This window comes from Alosa alosa, chromosome 7 (genome assembly GCF_017589495.1).
Source record: "Alosa alosa isolate M-15738 ecotype Scorff River chromosome 7, AALO_Geno_1.1, whole genome shotgun sequence".
Classification (NCBI taxonomy): Eukaryota; Metazoa; Chordata; class Actinopteri; order Clupeiformes; family Clupeidae; genus Alosa; species Alosa alosa.
In genome coordinates this window covers 1,580,628-1,603,955 of record NC_063195.1, presented here as the reverse complement: position 1 = coordinate 1,603,955, position 23,328 = coordinate 1,580,628, and the positions used below count along the sequence as shown (strand labels likewise).

Genomic DNA, 23,328 nt, shown 5'->3' with positions numbered 1-23,328 from the left:
GTGAAGTTTAGCTGAGAAGCACATGGTGAATTGTTATTGAAGATAAAGGGTGAAGTGGGGAAAGACTTTACTTGCTGGGCATTTCCAGGGATGCTACTGGTAGGATGATGGTTTTGATGTTAATATATTTCAGTTGTTTAATGTTAAATGCAAATTTTGTTGATAAGAGTGCTAAAGTTAACATAGCTAATTTCTAACTGCCTTGTTCTCATGTTAGCTCATGTAATAGCATGATAGTAGTAGCATGGGAGTAAAACCACGGTAGTGACTGTGCCTTTGTAGTAATGTTGCATAGTTAAATGAATGTAAGGTTAAGGAGAACTTTATATTTGTTTGTATATTGAAGGTAGGCAGTTTTTGGTAATTGCTGTATTTTGTGTTTTGTTTTCTCTTTCTTGTAAAGGTTTTCAACCTGACGCAATCTGACATAGCCTGATGTAAACTGATTTAATCTGAGTTAAACTTCTGATTATTTGCACAACTGCAAATTGTAACCAGATCTAACTAATAACAAATCATAAGTGAACATGAGAAGCTAACTAAATAAAACAAAGAAGAAAGATTAAAGAAGAAAACGTGTGAGTTGATTCCAACTGATCTAACCCTGTTGATGGCCAAGGCCTTTTTCAAGTTTGGGCAGAAGTAAAGTAGAAAATCCCCTGAGAACTTGACAGGAATTGCCCAAATGATATCTCCAGGCACCCAGCCTATTCTTAAAACCAGATTCACCAAGATTCTGGCCTTTGGCTTTATGATAAACATTGCCTATTGTCATGTTATAGCGGGTAGTATATTTCATTGAGTGATGACATTTTAGCTTATTTGAGAAGTATTTAAGTAGTTGAAATACTCAAATACAATCCCTCAAAGTATTTTGTTACAAACTACATTTGAGTTTTTCCAATCCTGCAAAATACAAATTACAAAATACGCTAAAGTAATTAAATACGTATTTTAAATACTTATAATTGAAATACTGCCCATGTCTGACTACTGGCACCTGTGAACAGGTATTCCAGCCCAGGACAATTGAACTACATTCAACAGTTCCTATGCATTTCTGGGTTTTGCCTCAGAAACAGCATCTTTGACATCACCCCACACGTTTTCTATAGGATTGAGGTCTAGGGATCGGGCTGGCCACTCCGTAATATCAATCTTCTTAGTCTGGAACCAAGACTTTGCTTGCTTACTGGTGTGTTTTGGGTCATTGTCTTGTTGAAACACCCATTTCAAAGGCATTTCCTCTTCAGCATAAGACAACATGACCTCTTCAAATATGTTGATGTATTGAAACTGATCCATGATCTCTGGTGTGCCATAAATAGGTCCAACACCACAGTATGAGAAACATCCCCATAACATGAATTGTGCACCACCAAGCTTTACTGTCTTCAGTGTTCGTTGGACAAACTGTCTGTGGCCCCCATGCACTGAATTCAAGCCACAGTACACAAGAGTTTCTAATCGTGTGTGTGTGTGTGTGTGTGTGTGTGCGTGCGTGTTGTCTAGTAACTCAACGGAGGGCTCCTATGTGAAGAAATGCTGTAAGGGCTTCTGCATCGACATCCTGAAGAAGATCTCCAGGATCGTCAAGTTCACCTACGACCTCTATCTCGTCAACAACGGCAAGCACGGCAAGAAGATCAACAACGTCTGGAACGGGATGGTCGGAGAGGTGGGTATCTACCTCTCCTCTATACCTCTCTCCATCCATCTCTCTCTACCTCTCCCTCTCTCTCTCCATGCCTCTCTCTCTCCATCCCTCTCTCTCTGTCTCTCCCTCTCTCCATCTCTCTCTCTCTCTCCCTCTCTCCATCCCTCTCTCTCTCTACATCCCTCTCCCTCTCTCTCTCTCCGTCCCTCTCTCTCCATCCCTCTCTCTCTCCATGCCTCTATTCCAGCCCCTCTCTCTCCTCTCCTCCTCTCTTCTCTCTCTCCATCCCTCTCTCTCCATCTCTCTCTCCCTTTCTCCCTCTCTCCATCCCTCTCTCTCTCTACATCCCCCTCCCTCTCTCTCTCTCTCTCCATCCCTCTCTCTCTCCATGCCTCTCTCTCCATCCCTCTCTCTACCTCTCCCTCCCTCTCTACCTCTCTCTCTCTCCATCCCTCTCTCTCTCCATGCCTCTCTCTCCATCCCTCTCTCTACCTCTCCCTCCATCTCTACCTCTCTCTCTCTCCATCCCTCTCTCTCTCTCTGGAATGGGATGGTCAGAGAGGTGGGTATCTACCTCTCCTTCTATACCTCTCTCCATCCCTCTCTACCTCTCCCTCTCTCTCTCTCCATTCCTCTCTCTCTCTGGTTTTATTGTTTCTTGGTTTCCTTTTGACTGTTAATAAAGGTCTCTTTCTTTCTCTCTCTATATATCTCTCTTTCTCTCTTTTTCTCTCTCTCTTTCTCTCTGAAGGGTACAGAGGGGTGCTGCTGGTAGATGAGTTTTTATGGGGGCTCTCTCTATCTATATATCTATATGTATCTATCTATCTATATAGATATGTATCTCTCTCTATCTATCTATATGTATCTATATATCTATATGTATCCCTCTCTATCTATCTATATATCTATCTATCTATATGTATCCCTCTCTATCTATCTATATATCTATCTATCTATATGTATCCCTCTATCTATCTATGTATCTATATGTATCTCTCTCTATCTATCTATATGTATCTATCTATCTATATATTTATATGTATCTCTATATCTATATATCTTTATATCTATATGTATCTCTCTCTCTATCTATCTATATATCTATATGTATCTCTCTCTCTATCTATCTATATATCTATATGTATCAATCTACATATCTATATGTATCTATCTATCTTATATATCTATATGTATCTATCTATCTATATATCTATATGTATCTCTCTATCTATATATCTATATGTATCTCTCTATCTATATATCTATATATCTATATGTATCTTTCTCTCTCTCTATCTATACATCTATATGTATCTATCTATCTATATATCTATATGTATCTATCTATTTATGTATTAGATAGATAGATACATATAGATGGCCAAATCAGTTTGAATTAGTTTCCAGAAACTGCCAAATCAGTTTGAATCAGTTTGCAGAATCCACCAAATCAGTCCAGAATCCGCCGTAGTGAGTCCTTGTCAATTTGGTTCAATTCCCAAATCGGTTGTAGCGAGTTCTTGTCAGTTTGATTCATTTCCAGAATCCGTCATAGCGAGTCCTTGTCAGCTTGATTCATTTCCCAAATCCGTCATAGCGAATTTGACTTTGCGAGTGTGCGTTGTTTTGGATGAAATGATGCCACATGCTACTGAAGCCACTTCAGAAGTTTGTTTAGATCCAGTGACACTGCTGTCATGGAAACAGAGCGTCACACTACGGTACTCCAGAATCCGTCATAGCGAATTTGACTTTGTGAGTGTGTGTTGTTTTGGATGAAAGGATTGATAATTAATTGATTAACTGATCTATTGACTAGTTGTTAATTAGTTGTCAAGCACTCAATTAAACAGTTAATAATTTTGTGGATTTTAAAGGAAAATATTAGCCTGGATGCCAGCCGAACTGAGCTTAGTCTGGACTTGTTCCGAGGCGGAGCAGCTATCCCCGGACCAGAGTGGTTCCGACCAGAAGAACTCCTGACCGGGAGAAAATTCAACTGTGTTTGACAGAGGACAGATGTACTGTAGGTTGCTAGTGACAACATATTAGCTTTCAGTATGGTACGATGTACTGTAGGTTGCTAGTGACAACATATTAGCTTTCAGTATGGTACGATGTACTGTAGGTTGCTAGTGACAACACGATGGTACGATGTCTTTGTAAATTAAATTTTCCTCCCGTTCATTCATTCATTCATCCCGGTTCTCCTAACAAAAACGCTCTTGCCTGAAGGTGTTGAGGCAGTTGTCAAGTCAAGTCAGTTTTATTTTTAAAGCGCATTTAACATGCACATAGTGCAACCCAAAGCGCTCCACAAACAAGACGCATAACAAGACAAAAGATGCCGGATGGAGCAGCGTAGTCGCCAGCGTGCCCATGACATCAAGACATGACAAATACATTTAAAAAATAACAAATACAAAAAATGCTGGACGGAGCGGCGTAGTCGCCAGCATACCCGTGACACCAAGACATACAAGACAGACAACAAAACAAATAAACAAATAAAAAGTGAAGAAAAGAAAATATATTTAAAAGGGGAAGGTGATGTTAAAATTAGTCCAATTTCCAAACCAGCTGAAAATGTCCAAGGGCAATGATGATCCGTGAAAACTGCACAGAGTGTCTTCACAACCGATATGCCAACAAAGTTCTTTAACGTTAGCAAATGATCAACCCAGTGAATTCACTGGCAGTCTGGAGATCACGTTGACGTTAGGCCTTGTAGACTGCAGTCTGGAGATCACTGGAAGCACAATCTGAAGTAGTGGGCGTCGTGTAGATGCGCCAACTTCGGTGGACTTCTAACAGCGACCGCCTGTTACTCCGTGAGACTGCAGCTCCTCACCGCTAGGCTAACGTTAGTCTGCAGTTGGCATGGCAGCTCGCAGCTCAGCAACAGCTTGGCGGCCACGGCAGATCTTTCGCAGAGGAGCTAGCCTAGGTCCAGCTGTCCTGAGAGATCCCCGCGACCAGACAGTGAAGTGCACCGTTCACGGATGGATGGAAGGATGCCAGAGGCCCAGTTAGTCTGCAGTTGGCATGGCAGCTCGCAGGTCAGCAACAGCTCGGCGGCCACGGCAGATCTCCCGCAGAGTAGCCCAGGTCCAGCTGACCCGAGAGATCCCCTCGACCAGACAGTGAAGTGCAGCACCGCTCACGGATGGATGGAAGGATGTCCGATGCCCAGCTAGGGCAAAAGCTAGCCATAGCAAGCTCCCAATGGACAAACGTCAACGACGTTTCAGCTGACTTAGAAGCAGTAAAAAGGACTAAGAATAACACGAAAACTATCAAAAATAACGTAAATAAATAGGGAAAACATTTAACTAGACAAACCAATACAAAAAAAATAACAGAACATTACATAAAATTACGAACATTACATAAAAACAAACAAAAACATGATGCCAGACGGAGCGGCGTGTCTCGCCAGCGTCCCCGTAACCTAGCAACAAAAAAGCATACACAAAGTTGTGGAGAAGAAGGATGGTTTGGGTGTTCTTCCTACAGGATTCCTGTATCGGCTGAAACACATAATCACATCCCAATGGAACAGTATCAGACTCATGTATCTGGTGAAACACGCCCATCCCATCAGACTCATATTCTGACTAGATGTAGCTTCTTAAACTTTACTTTTTTCAGAGTAACTCCACTATGAATGTAGTGTGTGTGTTTGTGTGTGTGTGTGTTTGTGTGTGTGTGTGTGTGTGTGTGTGAGAGAGAGAGTGTGTGAGTGTGTGTGTGTGGGTACTGTGTGTGCGTGCGTGTGTGCGTGCGTCTGTGTGTGTGTGTGTGTGTGTGTGGATGGTTTAGAGTGATGTTCTCCTCTGGTCGGCTGTTCAGACAGCTTGTCCATGCTGAATACTGCATGATAAGGTCACTGTCTCTCTTGGTCATTCTCTCTCTCTCTCTCTCTCTTTCTCTCTGTCTCTCTATCTCTGTCTCTTGGTCACTCTCTCTCAATTCAATTCAATTCAATTGAGCTTTATTGGCATGACAAAAAATACAATTTGTATTGCCAAAGCATACATGTACGTAGTAGTGTGTAAAGACATAAAACAAAACATCATGCATCATACATTACTGCAACGGCAGTGTGTGTGTATTTGAGTTTTTGTGTGCTTCACTGATGAAGTGACTCCCTTTGTTTATGGCAAGCATCTATATATCTTGCTGCGACTCTTGCGCTTTTTTGTTCCTCGCCTAATAGTATTCTTAGACTTAGATCCTTAAAGTTGTGAAGGTCTGGATGCATTTCTCTGAATTTAGGAAAGAATTGATCTCGTATGTCTTTCCATTGGCAGCATTCAGCCAAGAAGTGAAGCTCTGTTTCTATGGCACCTTGGTTGCAATTGGTGCACAGCCTGTCTTCTCTGGGCAGCCAGGTTTGCCTGTGTCTGCCCTTCTCAATAGCCAGACTGTGATTGCTTAGCCTGTACCTGGTCAAGGTTTTTCTCTGTCTGGTATCAGTGACTGTGGATAGGTAGTCTGCCACAGTGTACTCTCTGTTTAGGGCCAAATAATATTGAAGTTTATTTTGTCTTTTTGTTGTTTCAGTCCAATATGATAAGTAATTTTGTTTTTCTGCATTTATAATTTGGTTAGGTTTTAATTGTTTGAGAAAGGTGGCAAGGTCCTGAGGCTGACTATTAGTTGTGTTAGTTGTACTATTAGTATGTGTGAGTCTCAGGACTAGCTGGATGAGGGGACTTGTTTTTACACTCATCTCTTGGCTTTTTAGGGCTTTATAACAATAGGAGTTGGGGTCGCTTGTTTTGAGATGTTCGAAGAATTTGATAGCTCTTTTTTCAATTTTAATTAGTAAAGGGTATTGGCCTAATTCAGCCCTGCATGCATTGTTAGGTGTGTTCCTCTGTACCTTGAGGATGCTTTTACAGAACTCTGTATGCAGGGTTTCGATTGGGTGTTTGTCCCATTTTTCAAATCCGTTGTACATAAGAGGACCCCACACTTCACTGCCGTATAATGAAATTGGTTCGATAACTGTTTGAAATATTTTGAGCCAGATCCGAATGGGTATGTCAAATTGAATAGTTTTTTTGATGGCATAGAAAGCCCTTCTTGCTTTCTCTTTCAAATCATTCACGGCCAAGTTGAAATTACCAGTTGAACTGATTTTTAGCCCAAGGTAGGTGTAACTTTTTACTTGTTCGATTGCATATGTACCAAGGGTTAATTTCTTTCTCTGATGTCTGGATTTTTTCTGGAAGGTTAGTATTTTTGTTTTTTGTGGGTTAATAGTCAGGGCCCAGGTCTGACAGAACTTGTGCAGGACATTTAGGTTCTGCTGTAGACCCTCTTCTGTTGGCGACAGCAGAACCAAGTCGTCCGCAAAAAGAAGAAATTTGATTTCGGAGTCATTTAATAGGAGGCCAGGAGCTGTTGACTGCTCGAGTCTTTTTGCCAATTCATTAATATATATATTGAAGAGGGTCGGTGATAGAGGACAGCCCTGTCTCACACCCCGTTCTTGAGTGAAGAATTCTGTTTGTTTGTTTCCAATTTTAATTGCACATTTGTTGTTTAAATACATTGTTTTTATTATGTTGTATGCTTTTCCCCCTACACCAGATTCAATAAGTTTACAAAATAGGCCATCATGCCAAATAGAATCAAAGGCCTTCTGGAAATCTACAAAGCAAGCAAATATTTTTGTTTTATTTTGGTTTACATATTTATTTATTAAGGTGTGTAGGGTGAAAATATGATCTGATGTTCTACATTTTGGTAAAAAACCAATTTGACTTCTACTCAGGGCATCATGCTCGATAAGGAAGTTTATTATTCTATTGTTTAAAATGCTACAAAATAACTTCCCCAGATTACTGTTTACACAAATGCCCCGGTAGTTATTAGGGTCTAATTTGTCTCCACTTTTGAAAAGGGGTGTAATGAGTCCTTCATTCCAGACATCAGGGAAGTATCCGACACTCAGAACCAAGTTGAACAGTTTTAGAATAGCCAGATGAAAATTGTGGCTTGCATTTTTAATCATTTCATTGAGGATGCCATCAGGGCCACTTGCCTTTCTTGGCTGCAAGCCTTTGAGTTTTTTCTGTTAGTTCATTTTCTGTAACTGGGTAGTCTAGTGGGTTTTGATATTTATTTATTGTGTTTTCCATGTCAATCATTTTTTGGTAAATTTGGGTTTGTTCTGGGTTCATACTGTGTTTTCCATAGAGGTTTTCAAAGTGACTTTTCCATACTCCTCCATTTTGGATGGCAAGTTCCTCATGTTGCTTTTTGTTAAGTTTATTCCAGTTATTCCAGAAATTATTTGAATTTAAAGATTCTTCAATTGTCTCTAATTGATTTTTTTGTGAACTGTTCCCTCTTCTTTCTGAGTGTGTTTTTGTATTGTTTAAGCTCTTCATAATAGCTAAGGCGTAAACCAGGATTGTCGGGTTGTCTATGTTTTTTATTTGACAGGAGCCTAAGTTTTTTCCTCATTAATTTGCAATCTTGATCAAACCATTTTTCCTTTTCTTGTTTATCCCTATGAGATTTTTTGGTAGTTTTAAGATTAGAAATGGTTTGCCAGGTAATGGAAAATGTTGTTTAGTTCTTGGCTGCATGGTTTAAGCCCTCTTTATTATGCAGGTAAGTATGTGCTAAAAAATGTTTCTATTTGAGAACCCACTTTAGGTTGACAAAAAGCTTTCAGGTACTCCTCTTTGCTGTTATGGGCCCACCTGTAGGTTTCTCTAGTGCTGTACAGCATTACAGGTATGGGCCTTTTGTGTGTGTTGGTATTTTTCGCTAATTTTAAGATACATAGTAATTTGACTGTGGTCTGACAGAGGTGTTAGTGGTTTGACCGTGAATGCTTTGAAAGTGAATAGGTCCAAATCTGTAATCATATAATCAACTGTTGAGCAGCCAAGTGGTGAGCTGTAGGTATATCTCCCTAATGAGTCCCCTCGCACCCTACCATTGAGCAGGTACAGACCAAGGCTTTTACAGAGCTCGATGAGCAATTTACCATTTTTATTGACTGATTTGTCAAAAGTATTACGGGCAAAGTTTACCATGTTTGATGGATAATCGCTGCCGAATATATGGTTATTACCTTCATCTGAGTTGTAGTCGGCTAAAGATCCTGTCCTGGCATTTAGGTCTCCGCAGATCAACACTTTACCCTGGGCCTGAAAGTAGTTGATCTGACTGTGGAGAGTATCAAAAAATCTCTTCATTATAGTAGGGAGATTCAGAGGGGGGAATGTACAGAGCACAGAGGAATATATCATTTGTTGTCTGTGTTAGTTTTTTGTCAATTCTAAGCCAGATATGTGATTCTTCTTTTTTGATTGTAGTAATATATTCGGCTATTTCTAATTTCAGCAAAATAATTATGCCTCCCGAATCTCTTCCACGTGTGACTTTTACATGTTTTCTGGAGGAAATGGCTATTTCACAATATCCTGTGGGACAGAGAGTCACTTCATCAGTTTTTGCGCCATGTTTCTTGGAGAATTATTATATCTGTGTTTTGAATGCTTTTCTTAAATTCCAGGGCTTTAATTTTACAACCAAAGCTGGATGAATTAATGCCCTGAATATTCCACAGTGAAACTGATAAAGATTTCATCACACAAGTAATGTACTAATAATGATTTGACAAATTTTAACAAGTTTCATTGACCTCTAAGATGAGTTAAACCTATCATTTTGAATTATAGTATATAATATTATATATATTATATATATATATATATATATTATGTGTTTTAATATTGTTTATATATGCATATATATCACTATTATTTAGACATTGTTATGGTTACTATTAATAAACAGTAAATATATTTGTATGACTCACGACTAGTCCATTAGCCGTGTGCATATGATGTCTAATAGATCTCTGATCTCTGCTAGTTTAGTGCTGCGTGAGTCTTTCAGCACTGTTGCATACGTAGGCTGCTCCTGCTGCTCTGGCCTGCCATGTGGTGTGTGGAGGTCATGATGCCGCTCTGCCACGGAGCTGCTCCCTGCTGTAAGCACCCTCGAGTTGGGGTGGCTACCCCGGTGTCTCGGTGCTGGTGGGTGCAGGTGTTCCTGGTGCAGCTGATGGTGTTGATGTGGCGACATGGGATTCTTCTGCTGGTACTCCGGACGTCTCTTATGTGTAGGGTGTTTGTGCCAAGTTGCGGGATTGCGGGGCTCTCTAGGCTGAGGGGCATGGTGTTGCCTAGGGGGTGTGGAGTGTTGAGTTGCAGGCCTCTGAGGTGTTGGCTGCTGAGGCGCGGGGACCACAGCTGCAGGGTGTCGTTTGCAGTTCTCTGCCTGGTGCCTGGATGTGGGATGGTGTTTGTGATGTAGTCCAGGAGGGTATGGTCTGCTCGGATGGGAGGCTGTGGTTCGACCAAAAGCAACGTCTTTCAATGTTTTTGCGAACACATTGATGGTATCTTTGCGGAGGTGGACATGGTCATGCAGGCTGTGTAGGCCGAGCATTGGGTGGTGTGCCAGGTGAACGTTTGGCATGGGGGCACATCCGCGGGAGATGGCAGCATTCACCTTGTGTATGGTGTCTGGGTGAAAGTCGGCTCTGGGAAGGATGGTGGAGATGACTATTTTGGACATGGGAAAAGTCTCTGTTGCTTTTTCTGCCACTCTTGTGATAGACTCTGCCACACGCTCTTGTTGTGTCCTCAGGTCATTTGTCCCCACATGTATGATGATGTGGCTTGGTTCTCCTAAACTTTCGCTGGTCAGCAGTTTAAATGCATCAGCCGTTTTAGGGCACCAAAGTTTGGTTGTTTTTTGGTGTGGAAACAGCTGTTCTTCATTTATAAATTTGCCATTAGAATCAATTAAAATGACTACTTCTGCATCATTAGTTGATATAGCTTGCTCTTGGCTGATGTGGGTGGGTTCAGGGGTGTCTGCATGAGTGCTGGATGGTGATCTTGATGAAGCAAGGGGTTCTGTCTGTGATGGAGTGGTCGATTCTGGTGTTTGAGTGGTAGCTGAAGTGTTGAGATGCAGCTTGCCCTTCATCTGCTCTCTGCTCCTTTCTAGCTTGAGCTCCTCTCTGACCTCTCTCAGCTCTCTCCTCAGGGCCTCCCTGTCCTGCTGCAGGTCCCTAATTTGTCCCCTCAGCTCTCGTACACATGCTGTTAACTCCTCTTTGAATTGGTGAAACTGTTCCTCTAACAGTTGATTTGAGGTGGTATACTGAAGCTGTTCTCTGAGCTGCACTAATTCTACTTCCTGAAGGGACAGACTGTTTTTTAGCTGGTTGACAGACTGTTCCAGTAAGACAGTGCAGTCACTGATACAGGGATCCTCCTCCTCTGCCACCTCTGTGCGGTTGCCATTTGCACTGCACCTTTCAGGCTGACTGTCTGTGTCTTGTTTGCCTCTCTCTAATTCTGCCAGTGATTTTATAGTGTTAATATCTTGCTGGACAGAGCTGAGGCTTGCCTGGCTTCCTTGAAACATAACAGTACCATTTTGGTACACATTTACAGTGAGGAAGGTGTTATTAATATCCCCCTCTGTGTAGATTTGTAATTGTCTCCCATTACACATCCCCTGTTTTTTGTAATGTCTGTAGTGCTTGCAAATGGCTTTATGCCATGCATCACAGGCCTCTGTGTGAAGGAGCAGGTTAGTGGTGGTGGCCCTGCCCCCTGTTTGGCTTACATCTGCCCACAGAGTCTCAGGGTTCTTTCTGAGAAAGTCCTGCTTGAAAGCTTTCTTATCCTTTGCAGTTTTTACTGCAGGTGGATACATAATAGAATGGGGGAGGGGCACTCCACTAGAGGCTGCTGACAATGTATCCATTTTCCAACTGCCACTGACCGTTACTGCCTCTAGTGCCTCTATCTGTTGTTTATGTAGCTTGTTAGCTAGTTAGTTAGCTTTCAGCTCACTTATCAAAGTTAGAAAGGGTGGTGCTTTGATTTAATTGATTTAAAGCTGATTTAAAAGTAAAGAGAGGCTCACCACTCTTCCTTGCTGTTCTTTGTTTGAGGATTGCTATTTGGATGGGGTGGATATTCCTGTTACTTCTTTTCTCTCCTCTGACCTGTTAGCTGCTGCTGTTGCTGCTGTTCCTCAGTTTTTTGTGTTGGGATGTACTCCTTTGATTCAACTCAGGAAAACAGGAAAGGAAGCTGGAGAAAAAAGTCCATGTTGCAATTTTCTTGATCCTCTTCTTTTAGTCTCTGATATAGTTTTCTTTTTTTTTAGGTTTTGGTCATTTCAGAGGTGTGAAACTTGATTAAAATTGTAAATCTTTTAGGAGCTCAAAGGGAGCATGACTACACGGAATGTTCAGAATCTCTCTCTCTCTCTCTCTCTCTCTTTCTGTCTCTTGGTCACTCTCTCTCTCTCTATGTCTCTTGGTCACTCTCTCTTTTTCTCTCTCTCTCTCTGTCTGTCTCTTGGTCACTCTCTCTTTCTCTCTCTCTATGTCTCTTGGTCACTCTCTCTTTTTCTCTCTCTCTGTCTGTCTCTTGGTCACTCTCTCTCTCTCTCTGTCTCTTGGTCACTCTCTCTTTCTCTCTCTCTGTCTCTTTCTCTCTCTCTATGTCTCTTGGTCACTCTCTCTTTCTCTCTCTCTGTCTCTTTCTCTCTCTGTCTCTTGGTCACTCTCTCTTTCTCTCTCTCTCTTTTTCTCTCTCTCTGTCTGTCTCTTGGTCACTCTATCTTTCTCTCTCTCTGTCTCTTTCTCTCTCTCTATGTCTCTTGGTCACTCTCTCTTTCTCTCTCTCTGTCTGTCTCTTGGTCACTCTCTTTCTCTCTCTGTCTGTCTCTCTGTCTGTCTCTTGGTCTCTCTCTCTCTCTTTCTGTCTCTTGGTCACTCTCTCTCTCTATGTCTCTTGGTCACTCTCTCTTTTTCTCTCTCTCTCTCTGTCTGTCTCTTGGTCACTCTCTCTTTCTCTCTCTCTGTCTCTTTCTCTCTCTCTATGTCTCTTGGTCACTCTCTCTTTCTCTCTCTCTGTCTCTTTCTCTCTCTGTCTCTTGGTCACTCTCTCTTTCTCTCTCTCTCTTTTCTCTCTCTCTGTCTGTCTCTTGGTCACTCTCTCTTTCTCTCTCTCTGTCTCTTTCTCTCTCTCTATGTCTCTTGGTCACTCTCTCTTTCTCTCTCTCTCTCTGTCTCTTTGTCACTCTCTCTTTCTCTGTGTCTGTTGATCACTCCTTTTTATTTATTTATTCCTTGCTTCACTTGCTTCCTTTCTTTCAGTCTTTCTTTTGGTTACTTTCTCTCTCCCTCTCTTCTCTCTCCTCGTCCCCCGCTCCCCTCTCTCTCTCTATCCCTCTCTCTCTCCCTCTCTCTCCCTCTCTCTCCCTCTCTCTCCCTCATCTCCTCCATTGCTGTGTCTATGGTTGGGTCACTAAGTGGAAGTGCAGTCCAAGTCTTTAAATGTCAACCCATGCACAACTAATAGGTTGTGAGTGCACAAGAAGCTAGTGATGTAAGATATCTCTCTCCCCTCCCCCACCTCTCGCTTGTCCTCCACCCGCACACACACACACACACACACACATACAGTATCAAACATACCAACTAGTAAACAAAGCATACAAACAAGATAAACATACAGACCATAGTGCCGCCCACAACTTCTTATTTCATATTATATAAAGTGGTAAACTAGTATACTATGTATGTAGTGTACAACTTCTTATTTCATATTATATAAAGTGGTAAACTAGTATACTATGTATGTAGTGTAGTACATATTATTTTATATTATATAGAGTGATAAACTAGTATACTATGTATGTAGTGTACAACTTCTTATTTCATATTATATAGAGTGGTGATCCTCTCTAAATACTGGACTATGAGGTCATCCTCTCTAAATACTGGACTATGAGGTCATCCTCTCTAAATACTGGACTACCCTCCCCATCCCCTAACACAGACATGTCAAAGTCAAGGCCCGTGGGCCGGATCCGGCCCGCGAATGAATTATCTACGGCCCCCGACAGACAGACCACAGCCGCTGCCGGCTGCTGTTTTGCACGCACCAATACTCCATTTCCCACCATGCAACGGTAGAACACAAACTCACTGCGGTGCCACAAGTGGGCCTCGGCTTCATTATTCATCAGTATTCAGTCAGGGCAGCTACCCCCCCCCCGAAAGTTCATGAACTCGTTCATATTTTGGAGCGAACGTGAACTAAACGTACTGTATTAGCCTACTACTGCCTGATGAACGTTACTGTGAACTCGTTCATTCTGGTGTCTGTGAACGGCACGCTCTTTCAGTTTAACTTTGTTGAATAGGGTGTCAGATTTCTACAGAGCCTTCCCGCTAAAACCCGCTAAAAAAACACACTGTAAAAGGCCTTAATATGGCAGCATACAGGTCACCATTTGTCAAACTATATGGGCGCTGGGTCTGCAATGGACAATGGTCTGCAGAGTGAAATTATTCCCGGCCATCGTCTGATAATTTGCTGTGCAATTGATCAAGGAGCAGCGGACATAAAAAGAAACAAACATTTCTGCAATTAGTAGGAAATACTTGTTTGGTGTCATCAAACATAGAATTAAATTAGGTGGTATGGGCGTTTATTCAATGCATGCGTGTGCACGTTGGTAGCAAAAGCTAAGCTTCAACCTATTGGAAGGCTATTTAATTATGAAACGACATTTAATAGAGCGGCGTGGATTTATGCAACTTCCATAAAAACAGAGCACAGACTATATAAAACACTGTTTGGCATTTAAGTATAAAAGTCAGCCAAAAGCTATTAATTAGTCTTAGTTAAAGATAGTTAAAGATCTCCAGATCAGTGATTTACACATGATCTGATCCGCCATTTACCATTCACAAAAGCTGGTATTGTGTTTCCTGAATCCTTACATTCAGACATTCAAATGAAATGTAATTAGCATATAAATATTCTATCAGTGTATGATGCTTGCATGAGAGAAACATCCCAAAACAACGGCACCCATATAACTGCTGTTGTTTGAGAAGTATTCTCATGCAAGCATCATGCAACAATTGCAAAAAACAATGAAACTAGTGTAGGCCTAATTATATTTTACATTAGTAAAAAGCAGTACTCTGATGTGCATGCTTTCACAAACTTTTGTGAACAATCTTAGCACTTTAAACATTGACTGTTTTGAAGTGCATGTATAGCAATATAGTAAAAAATAATAATAATTGTGATATCATTACAATTTGATGGGGGGTGGGTGGAGGGGTGGGTTCATGTAGGTGGGCCCTATGACCCCAAAGTATGCCTTGACTGGGCCTCAGGTCAAAGAAGTTTGAGAAAGGCTGATGTAGACGACAAAGCAGCAAGGAGGCATCGTAATGATCATTTAAACAAGTTTTATGGCAAGGTCGGTGAGGATGGGAAAAATAGTACATTTCTGTGCAAACTTTGCTCAAGACTTCAGTCACAGTCATTATTCATTTAATCATTAAATAAAAATACAGTACACGCCTTGGTTCAATAGGTTACGCGGCAGTCATTTTAATATGTTTTAATAAACATTGAACCAGTCCGGCCCTCGGCTTGTAGCAAATTTGTTTTTTTGGCCCTCTAATGTATTTAACTTTGACATCCCTGCCCTAACACTAACTCTACGTAGCAAGTAAAAAGATGAACTAGTTACAGTCCAAAATGATGTGGTGAAAATTACTCCAAGACAACTGGTGTGAGACTGCAGCTTTATTCACGACGCCGGGAGCATGTTACCCACATGAAATGTCAAAGTAACAAGCCCACACATCTGTGGGTGAAACTAAACTCTTATCCCTTACCCCACTCCATGGAAAATCACAAGTTGTCACCCTCCATTAATCACTTAACCATCTGGTATTTTAACAGAGATAAGAAATGTTTACGACCCCCCCATCCTGAGGGTTACACAGTTCGGTGACACAGGGGTTAATTTAACTAAACATTCCAACATAGGAGTTTCCGTAAACACAAGGGTCAGAGTAAGGAGATGACAATTAGATTTCACTACATGTATATAAGGTATACTAAACATTCAATGAGAAAAATAAAAATTATCCCACAATTACTTTAAGGCATAAAATGCACATTGATAAGTAAATATTCCATGATCACTAACCTTGGGTCTCTTTAGAGTGTGCTGAAACAATCAAATTATCATTCTGTGTTGTTTCATTTCACTATGTTCAGATTGTTCACGTCTGTTTGTTATGTTTACAACCTTGTGGTTGGAACGGTTTCAAAATAAAAGCCCCCGAAACAGAGTAGGAAAACCAAAAAAAGTAAACAGCACAAGGAACGAAAATTAAGATAATCATGACACCCCTATCTGTTGTTAATATGTGACATAAAGTAGTCTGTTGTGGTGTGTTGTTAATATGTGATATGAAGTGGTCTGTTGTAGTCTGTTGTTAATATGTGACATGAAGTAGTCTGTTGTGGTGTGTTTTTAATATATATGAAGTAGTCTGTTGTAGTCTGTTGTTAATATGTGATATGAAGTAGTCTGTTGTAGTCTGTTGTTAATATGTGACATGAAGTAGTCTGTTGTTAATATGTGATATGAAGTAGTCTGTTGTAGTCTGTTGTTAAGTAAGGGATAATGTATAGAACGCCGGTCATTATTGGGAAAAATAAGTCCTGTCAGTCAGAACCGACCCCGACACAGCCGAGGGGTCTTGTTCCGCCCCTGAAGGGACTTATTTTCCCAATAATGACCGGGCGCTCTATACATTATATCCTTTATTACACGGCTACTTGCCAAAACGAAAATAATAAACTTCCCACGATATGACTTTAGCCTACATAGCCTAGCCTATTTGTTACCGTTTCATCATGGTAGTGATATGTGATATGTGGTAGTGATACGTATCAGAAGCACAAAACCCGTTGTCATGACAGCGGTAATTATATGTTTGCAGCGGTAATTACATGAAAATATTTTACCGTAGAACTTTGGGAAATCCCATTCCAGCCAATGGAGCGTTCTACTTGCCTTGTGAAGAGCCGTGTAATAATATGTGATATGAATTAGTCTGTTGTGGTGTGTTGTTAATTAATATATATGAAGTAGTCGTCTGTCATTTTGTTATGTGATATGAAGTAGTCTGTTGTGGTCTGTGGTTATGTTATGTGATATGACGTCGTCTGTCATGTTCTTATGTGGTACAAAGTAGTCTGTTTTGGTCTGTTGTTATGTTATGTGATATGACTTAGAACAGGAGTGGGCAAACTGTGGCCCGCCAAGCACTTTCATCCGGCCCGCCGAGCATTTCATTTAGTTATCAGGCTGCTCGCTACGTTGGTTAGCTTTACTGCAAACTGTTTTTCACTCTTTTTAGAGAATATTTACAATGTCAATGTCAAAACATCATGTTATAGAGATGATAGATGACACTCTTTGTTATCTCCTTTGCAGCAGATCTAACTTGAATGTTATGTTCCTTCATTTATTTGGGAACGTGTCTGAGCGCTCATGAGAGGGAGAGAGAGCAGCAGGTTCCAGCTGGCTTGTCATTGTTGATAATTTATATCTCCTTATCAGAAACATTTAAAAGGAAATCATGAAGGCAACAGTAGTGACCATTTGTAAACTGTGAGAGGGCACAGCCATAGGCACAGCACTAGCCATAGGGAGCGGAGCTGGCACAAGATCAATGAGAACTAAACGTGAATTGTTCTTAAAGCGACAGTGCACAATTTATACATTTGTGATAAACTAGCAGTATGTTTTTCAAGCAATTCATATTTTAAAACAAAATTATTATATATATTTTTTTTTGTTTGGGGTTGGGGTTGGGATCGACCCGCCGCCAATTTTCAAAACCCAATGTGGCCCTTGAGCCAAAAAGTTTGCCGACCCCTGACGTAGGGTGTCGTGTTGTTACGTGATATGAAGTAACCTGTCGTGGTCTGTCGTTATGTTATTTGATATGATGTAGTCTGTCGTGTTATTATGTGATATGATGTAGTCTGTTGTGCCGTTATGTAATATGATGTAGTCTGTCGTGTTGTTATGTTATGAGATATGATGTAGTCTGTCGTTATGTTATGTTATATGATGTAGTCTGTCATGTTGTTATGTGATATGATGTAGTCTGTCGTGTTGTTATGTTATGTGATATGATGTAGTCTGTCGTGTTGTTATGTGATATGATGTGGTCTGTTTAAGTCTGTCGTTATGTTATGTGATATGATGTAGTCTGTCGTGTCAGTATGTTATGTGATATGATGTAGTCTGTCGTGTTGTTATGAGATATGATGTAGTCTGTCGTGTTATTATGTGATATGAAGTAACCTGTTGTGGTCTGTCGTTATGTTATGTGGTATGAAGTAGTCTGTCGTGTATTTATGTAGTATGATGTAGTCTGTCATTTTGTTATGTGATATGAAGTAACCTGTCATGATGTAGTCTGTCGTGGTCTGTCGTTATGTGGTATGATGTAGTCTGTCGTGTTGTTATGTGATATGTAGTCTGTTGTTATGTTATGTGATATGATGTAGTCTGTCGTGTTGTTATGTTATGAGATATGATGTAGTCTGTCGTGTCGTTATGTGGTATGACGTAGTCTGTCGTGTTGTTATGTGATATGATGTGGTCTGTTTAAGTCTGTCGTGTCGTTATGTGGTATGATGTAGTCTGTCGTTATGTTATGTGATATGATGTAGTCTGTCGTGTCAATATGTTATGTGATATGATGTAGTGTCGTGTTGTTATGAGATATGATGTAGTCTGTCGTGTCATTATGTGATATGATGTGGTCTGTCGTTATGTTATGTGGTATGAAGTAGTCTGTCGTGTTGTTATGTGATATGAAGTAACCTGTCATGATGTAGTCTGTCGTGGTCTGTCGTTATGTGGTATGATGTAGTCTGTCGTGTTGTTATGTTATGAGATATGATGTAGTCTGTCGTGTCGTTATGTGGTATGACGTAGTCTGTCGTGTTGTTATGTGGTATGATGTAGTAGAAGTAGTATGAAGGGGCAGTTTGGGTTTCAACGGTGCAGTTTGATTGATTGATTCAATAAATGGGTGTTAAATTCCTCTCTCGGCCCTCTCTGTCTCCCACTCTATGTGTGTGTGTGTGTGCGTGTGTGTGTGCGTGGTCTCTAGGTGGTGTATAAGAAGGCAGTCATGGCTGATATCTCTCCCTCTGTGTGTGTGTGTGTGTGTGTGTGGTCTCTAGGTGGTGTATAAGAAGGCAGTCATGGCTGATATCTCTCCCTCTGTGTGTGTGTGTGTGTGTGTGCAAGAGAGAGAGTGTGTGTGTGTGTGTGTGTGTGTGTGTGTGTGTGGTCTCTAGGTGGTGTATAAAAAGGCAGTCATGGCTGATATCTCTCCCTCTGTGTGTGTGTGCGTGTGTGCGTGTGTGTGTGCGTGGTCTCTAGGTGGTGTATAAGAAGGCAGTCATGGCGGTGGGATCTCTGACCATTAATGAGGAGCGATCTGAGGTCATTGACTTCTCTGTACCCTTCGTAGAGACCGGCATCAGTGTAATGGTATCCCGTAGCAACGGAACAGTGTCACCCTCTGCGTTTCTGGGTAACCAAGGCTTCTTTTCAGATTCTCACACACACACACACACACACACACACACACACACACTAGGGCTGTCATTCTAATTAAAAGAAATCCTGTTTGATAATCGAAACTGAATGTAGATGAATTCGATCATATAATCGATTTATAATCGATTGTCAAAATAAGTTTCACGTTTCAAGGCTAAATATAAGCCAATCCAGTGACAAAAAGCGTGTATAAAGAGGGTGTCAGAGATTTGAGACAGCGATTTATCAGAAGATGTATTTACTGAAGTTTTGTTCATTTTCAAAAACAATTAGCAGAGAGTTTACTGCCAAAACAAAACACATTTGTTCATAGCTTACATCTGTGGGCCTGCATGTTGGTGGTGTTGCTGTGGTAGCCTATGGCAATTCATGTTGGTGGTGTTGCTATGGTAGCCTACGGCAATTCATGTTGGTGGTGTTGCTATGGTTTTGCCATATGGAAATCCTCAGTTTACTTGGGGTTGTTACTCTAGTTGTTCAGGGGCACGTTTCTAGAAAAGTTAGCAACGATGTTGCTCAACCACCGTGGTACGACGCAACTTGCGACCAAACAAGGTCAGTTTCCAGAAAGCATCGTACCTGTGTCGCAACTTGCGACCAAACAAGGTCAGTTTCCAGAAAGCATCGTACCTGTGTCGCAATTCGCTACCTCCGACATTCGAACACCATAGTTCCAACAACGTTGTTGATGATGCAGCGATACATATCATTGGTGGAAACAGTGACAACGTGTAATACCCCACCCCCACACATGCCCACCCACCCACACACACTCTCACACACGCAGACACACACACACACTCACACACACACTCTCACACACGCAGACACACACACACACACACACCCAGTTCAGTAACTTTGTCTCCTCGTCTCCCCCAGAGCCCTTCAGTCCTTCCGTGTGGGTGATGATGTTTGTGATGCTGCTCCTCGTCACGGCGATAGCCGTTTTCCTCTTCGAGTTCATCAGTCCACTGGGCTTCAACAGAAACCTCGCTCAGGGCAAAGGTACACACCCACGGACACACCCATTAACACGCCCACTACCCTACAGAAACCTCGCTCAGGGCAAAGGTACACACCCATGGACACACCCATTAACACGCCCACTACCCTACAGAAACCTTGCTCAGGGCAAAGGTACACACCCATGGACACACCCATTAACACGCCCACTACCCTACAGAAACCTCGCTCAGGGCAAAGGTACACACCCATGGACACGCCCATCCACACGCCCACTACCCTACCCACACTCCTCTCCCATTGGCCCACTACCCTACCCACACTCCTCTCCCATTGGCCCACTACCCTACAGTCCTACCCACACTCCTCTCCCATTGGCCCACTACCCTACAGTCCTACCCACACTCCTCTCCCATTGGACCACACAGTCCTACTCCACACTCTCCCCATTGGCCCACAGTCCTACAGTCCCACACTCCTCTCCCATTGGCCCACTACCCTACAGTCCTACCCAGCCTCCCCATTGGCCCACTACCCTACAGTCCTACCCACATTCCTCTCCCATTGGCCCACTACCCTACCCACACTCCTCTCCCATTGGCCCACTACCCTACAGTCCTACCCACACTCCGCTCCCATTGGCCCACTACCCTACAGTCCTACCCACACTCCTCTCCCATTGGCCCACTACCCTACCCACACTCCTCTCCCATTGGCCCATTAATTCTCTCCCATTGCATTGGCCCACTACCCTACAGTCCTACTCCATTAATTCGGCCCCATTGGCCTCCACTCCACAGTCCTACCTACAGTCCCACCCACTACTCCTACCCACACTCCTCTCCCATTGGCCCACTACCCTACAGTCCTACCCACACTCCTCTCCCATTGGCCCACTACCCTACAGTCCTACCCACACTCCTCTCCCATTGGCCCACTACCCTACAGTCCTACCCACACTCCTCTCCCATTGGCCCACTACCCTACAGTCCTACCCACACTCCTCTCCCATTGGCCCACTACCCTACAGTCCTACCCACACTCCCTCTCCCATTGGCCCACCACCTCCCGCTCCCATTGGCCAGTACAGTCCTACCCACACTCCTCTCCCATTGGCCCACTACACCCCTCTCATTTTCCCCCTGCCCTACCCACACTCCGCTCCCATTGGCCCACTACCCTACAGTCCTACCCATTCCTCTCCCATTGTGGCCCACTACCCTACCCTACCCTACAGTCCTACCCACACTCCTCTCCCATTGGCCCACTACCCTACAGTCCTACCCACACTCCTCTCCCATTGGCCCACTGCCCTACAGTCCTACCCACACTCCGCTCCCATTGGCCCACTACCCTACAGTCCTACCCACACTCCTCTCCCATTGGCCCACTGCCCTACCCACACTCCGCTCCCATTGGCCCACTACCCTACCCACACTCCACTCCCATTGGCCCACTGACACCCTCACTCACAGAGCACAGGTGCCCCACTACCCTAAATTTCTACCCACACTCGGCTCCCATAGGCCCACTGCCCTGCTCATACTTCACTCCGATTGGCCCACAAATGCAAATGTTTTCCAACCCCTTTTTTTTCCATATGATTTATTTTTCCCCTCATTGTCAGACCCTCTCCTTCTCCTTCACCCTTTGGCCGTAACATAGATTTTTCTTCACAGTGGCCATTTTAACGTGCCATTATAATTATGTCTTTAATAACACCTGGGCCTGCCATATATTTCATGTCATGAAAGGGATGGTTCAGGATTTTGGACATAGGACCTCATTTCCAAGTTGGCAAGTATGATATTTATCAGTGGAGACCGTTTTCAACATGTTTCATCCAGTCCTTCTAGTTGCAGAGTTCGCAGGTGCTAGGCTGGCGCGAGTCAACAGTATGTGTTAGCCTGCCACTAAAAACAGTCTTACCCACCCCAAAGTACACCCGAGGCAAATAAACGCCAGACAATCGCTGTGGGGTTTGGTGTTCAATAACCCTCTCTCACTCCCTCATCTCTCTCTCTCTCTCTCTCCCTTCTTCAGATCCCCATGGTCCGTCCTTCACCATTGGCAAAGCGGTGTGGCTGCTGTGGGGTTTGGTGTTCAATAACTCTGTGCCGGTGCAGAACCCGCGCGGAACCACCAGTAAGTTCATCGTGTCCGTGTGGGCCTTCTTCGCCGTCATCTTCCTGGCCAGCTACACCGCCAACCTGGCCGCCTTTATGATCCAGGAGGAGTTCGTCGACCAGGTCACAGGCCTCAGTGACAAGAAGGTGTGTACGTGTGTGTGTGTGTGTAGGCCTCAGTGACAAGAAGGTGTGTACGTGTGTGTGTGCGTGTGTGTGTAGGCCTCAGCAACAAGAATGTGTGTACGTGTGTGTGTGTGTGTGTGTAGGCCTCAGCAACAAGAAGGTGTGTACGTGTGTGTGTGCGTGTGTGTGTAGGCCTCAGCAACAAGAATGTGTGTACGTGTGTGTGTGTGTGTGTGTGTGTGTGTAGGCCTCAGCAACAAGAAGGTGTGTACGTGTGTGTGTGTGTGTAGGCCTCAGCAACAAGAAGGTTCCACTGCCTCCCTTCCTGATTACACTCCTGTGCCAGCGCTAGCATCACTTTCTCCATTGGTTGTATGTGTGTTAGCTAACACAGCTAACTGAGCTAACATACAGTACGTTCTCCATTGGTTGTATGTGTGTTAGCTAACACAGCTAACTGAGCTAACATACAGCATGTTCTCCATTTGTTGTATGTGTTAGCTAACACAGCTAACTGAGCTAACATACAGTACGTTCTCCATTGGTTATAATGTATATTATCTTATACTGCTAACTGAACATAGCAACCTCGTCCAATGTTAGTGTCATGTTCTCCATATGGTCTGTTGTGCTGCCAACGCTACCCCCTGATGTTCTCCCACTGTGCATCTCAGATGTTCCACTGTTCCTTTCTTCTTGAGATGTGATGTGGTTATATTCATGTTCTCCTTGAGATGTTGTGATGCGGTGCTCCTCATGTTCTCCTTGTGATGTTGTGATGCGGTGCTCCTCATGTTCTCCTTGTGATGTGATGCAGTGCTGCTCATGTTCTCCTTGTGATGTTGTGATGCGGTGCTCCTCATGTTCTCCTTGTGATGTTGTGATGTGGTGCTCCTCATGTTTTCATGA

At 42.8% G+C, this 23,328-nt stretch overlaps 2 protein-coding genes across 4 annotated transcripts in view; one reads left to right on the top strand and one right to left on the bottom strand.

Annotated features, from left to right (window-relative positions):
- LOC125297244 (NACHT, LRR and PYD domains-containing protein 3-like) overlaps positions 1 to 23,328 on the bottom strand; it is a 313,314-nt gene that overhangs the window by 154,492 nt on the left and 135,494 nt on the right.
- LOC125297251 (glutamate receptor ionotropic, NMDA 2A-like) overlaps positions 8 to 23,328 on the top strand; it is a 38,085-nt gene continuing 14,764 nt past the window's right edge. The window contains exons 1-5 of one of the 3 annotated variants that reach the window (XM_048247488.1): positions 8 to 99; positions 1,513 to 1,678; positions 19,022 to 19,175; positions 20,084 to 20,209; positions 22,211 to 22,440. In XM_048247488.1, the coding sequence (XP_048103445.1) occupies positions 1,667 to 1,678; positions 19,022 to 19,175; positions 20,084 to 20,209; positions 22,211 to 22,440 (522 nt within the window). In that variant the 5' untranslated portion in view covers positions 8 to 99; positions 1,513 to 1,666. Of the gene's footprint in view, positions 100 to 1,512; positions 1,679 to 19,021; positions 19,176 to 20,083; positions 20,210 to 20,366; positions 20,408 to 22,210; positions 22,441 to 23,328 lie in introns of those variants that run through there. The other 2 variants (XM_048247489.1, XM_048247490.1) reach the window with 2 other exon arrangements.